This window comes from Chelonoidis abingdonii, chromosome 19 (genome assembly GCF_003597395.2).
Source record: "Chelonoidis abingdonii isolate Lonesome George chromosome 19, CheloAbing_2.0, whole genome shotgun sequence".
NCBI lineage: Eukaryota > Metazoa > Chordata > Testudines > Testudinidae > Chelonoidis > Chelonoidis abingdonii.
Window position 1 is genome coordinate 25,647,835 of NC_133787.1, and position 2,606 is coordinate 25,650,440.

Genomic DNA, 2,606 nt, shown 5'->3' on the forward strand with positions numbered 1-2,606 from the left:
TAATTCTCTATAAATGAGTCCTTCCAGCTTCTTAATTCCTGTTACTCTTCTCCATACTCCCATTCATTCAGTAAGAAAGTATAGAGCTGACCACACAATATTTCAGCTGTGGTCACCCCAGGGCTGCATAAAAAGCTTTCTTTCTTCATGTGACTCCTGCACATACAATCTGTGACCCATTATTGCATTGGGGGTTTGTTTTAAATATTAACATCGCATCACTTTATAAAATAGTGTGTGATTTGCAGTCTGCTCTCCTATACAGAAGAAAGCTGGCCTGCTGTGGTGCAAGACAAAGTGGGAGTCAGTTCTTTCCCAGCTCTGCCAGGTGATTCCTGTGTCACCTTGGCCAAGCCACAAAGTAACTTGCCCATCCCGTGTCTTGGTTGCCCCATTTGTAGAAGTGGGATCATCTCACCAGCTATCCTCGGAGACACATGGAGGCCCTTATGTCTGTTAAGTGCTTTGGGGTATTTGAGGGGGATCACTAATGAAGAGCAAGGGATTATGGTCACCCCAGGATCATCTTCTGCCTCCCAGGTTTCTCTCCTTTTCAGCCCACTGTGGCACGAATCGTTCTTCCCAGAAGATATCGACGTGGCCTGCTTCAAACCACATTTATTTTGCTTTTGTCTACGCGCTGCCCTTAAGTGCCATCCCCAGGCTTGGGGGCTGTACCCAGCCCTTTCCCTGGGGCCGAGGGTCCCTGTGGGAATGGGGGGAGCGGGCTGTTCCCCGGGGCGGTGGCCATACCTGACCCGTTTTCAGGGGAGGGGGCTGTTGCTCACGGTGGTGCCGCGCTCCCGGCCCTTGCTCTGGACAGGGGACGTTCCCCGCCCCGCAGGTAACCGCTCCCGCTCGGGACAGGCGCCTCCTGGCCCCGGCGCGCCTCAGGGCGGGCTCTCTCCGCCCTTTCCGCTCAGCGGCAGGGGGAGGGGCAGGCGGCGGTAGCAGCAGCAGTAGCCACAGCCGCTTCTCCGGCTGGAGCTGCCCCTGCGTAGGACAACAAGAGGAGCCCCGCAGGGCAGCACGCGCCCGGCCGGCCTAGGGAGCGCCCGGCGGCCCCATCCGGCGAGAGCCTGGGGCGCCCCCCTGCAGGGTACCAGCGCCGGGCACACCCCTCCCCCCCGGCGCTAGCGGGGAGGCGGCTCCGCTCTCACAACAGCGGCGCCCGGGAGCTGAACGCCGTCGCCGGGGATTGCGGTGCCAGAGGCGGGGATCGGGGTTAGAGGAGCCGGGCCGGGCTGGGCGCCGCACCATGCTGCCCCCGCTCTCCCCGCGCCCGTCCGCCTAAGGGCGGGGAGCCCGCGCCAGCTCCCGGTGCTGCCATGCTGCCGGCGCTCCGCTAGGCGAGCCCGGCTCCAACAGCGGCTCGGGACCTGACGGGCGGGGATCGCTGCGCCTCACCCCGGGCGGCGGCACCATGAGGAACGGCGAGGACCTGGAAGGCTTCGATGGCGAAGCGTCCAGCACCTCCATGATCTCCGGGGCCAGCAGCCCTTACCAGCCCACCACCGAGCCCGTCAGCCAGCGCCACGGGTTGGGCGGCCTCCGCTGCGACCTGGACTATCTGCGGGGCGCTCTCGGCAAGATCAAGATCACCGAAGTGGTAGGTACAGCGCCCCGGGCAGGCCGGGACGGGCCGCGGCATCCGTGAAGAGGGCGTCGGTGTCCGGCTCCTTGCCCAACGGGGGCATTGTTCCTCCCGCACTGCCTGGGCGCCTCATTCGCTGTGGGGGAGGAGGGTGCATGTATCGAGGGTAGTTTCTTGTCCCCTTCCCGGCTCACAGGTGGAGAGGGAGGTCGCGTTCTGCTGCACTTCATTCCTCAGGTGAGAGTTTAACCTCCATGTCCTTCATCCCGCCCTGCTTCCACGCACGGTTTCGCTACCACCGCCTTTAGGTCACGTTAGTCTGGGAAGTTCAAAGAAACCTGTAATACGTTTTGTTGTCGCTGGGTGTTCCAGATCCCATCGGGGTCGGTAATACATTCTACCTCCCCTCCACCCCCTTTCTTGGTGTGGATTAGTTTCAGTTCTGCTAATGGTGACTTGATGGTCTTATTTTTGAGAGAGACCTGGGATTTTTGATCTTTTGATATGAGGCAGCAGGTGAGGGGCAAGTTTGTGAATCCCTTTTCTGCCTCCCATAGATTGATCATCTGGTAACAGTTGGCCCATTGTTTCTGGGTAGTTGAATCAAAGGTGGGTGTGAGAGGGTGTTTCTGATGTTATGTAGGTGTATTCACCAACTCCAGACTAGCTTGGATTCGCCTATGCATACATGTCCTACTCAGTTGTTAGTGTACTTTTGGTTGTAAAGATGTATAAACTCACAACATACCACTTTGCATGTTAGAGCTCTATAGTGTAGATGTGGGACCCCAAAAACAGTGGTTTGGGTCAAGTGGAAGTGGTGATATTAATGCTGTCATCTTTTGTATATTAGAAAGTCTTACTAAAAATATGTTTAGGCCACATGCACACCGCACTATAGTAGCTCTAGCTCAGGAACCAATCCATGCAACAAACCCCGATGCCAACTCTGCCCACATATCTACACCAGCGACACCATCACAGGACCTAACCAGATCAGCCACACCATCAC

At 57.7% G+C, this 2,606-nt stretch overlaps 1 protein-coding gene across 1 annotated transcript in view; it reads left to right on the forward strand.

Moving 5' to 3' along the window:
• Positions 1-922: 922 nt before the first annotated feature.
• CMTM4 (CKLF like MARVEL transmembrane domain containing 4) overlaps positions 923-2,606 on the forward strand; it is a 68,890-nt gene continuing 67,206 nt past the window's right edge. Inside the window, exon 1 of the mRNA XM_032803775.2 lies at positions 923-1,609. Within this exon, the coding sequence (XP_032659666.1) occupies positions 1,424-1,609 (186 nt within the window). The 5' untranslated portion in view covers positions 923-1,423. The remainder of the gene's footprint in view (positions 1,610-2,606) is intronic.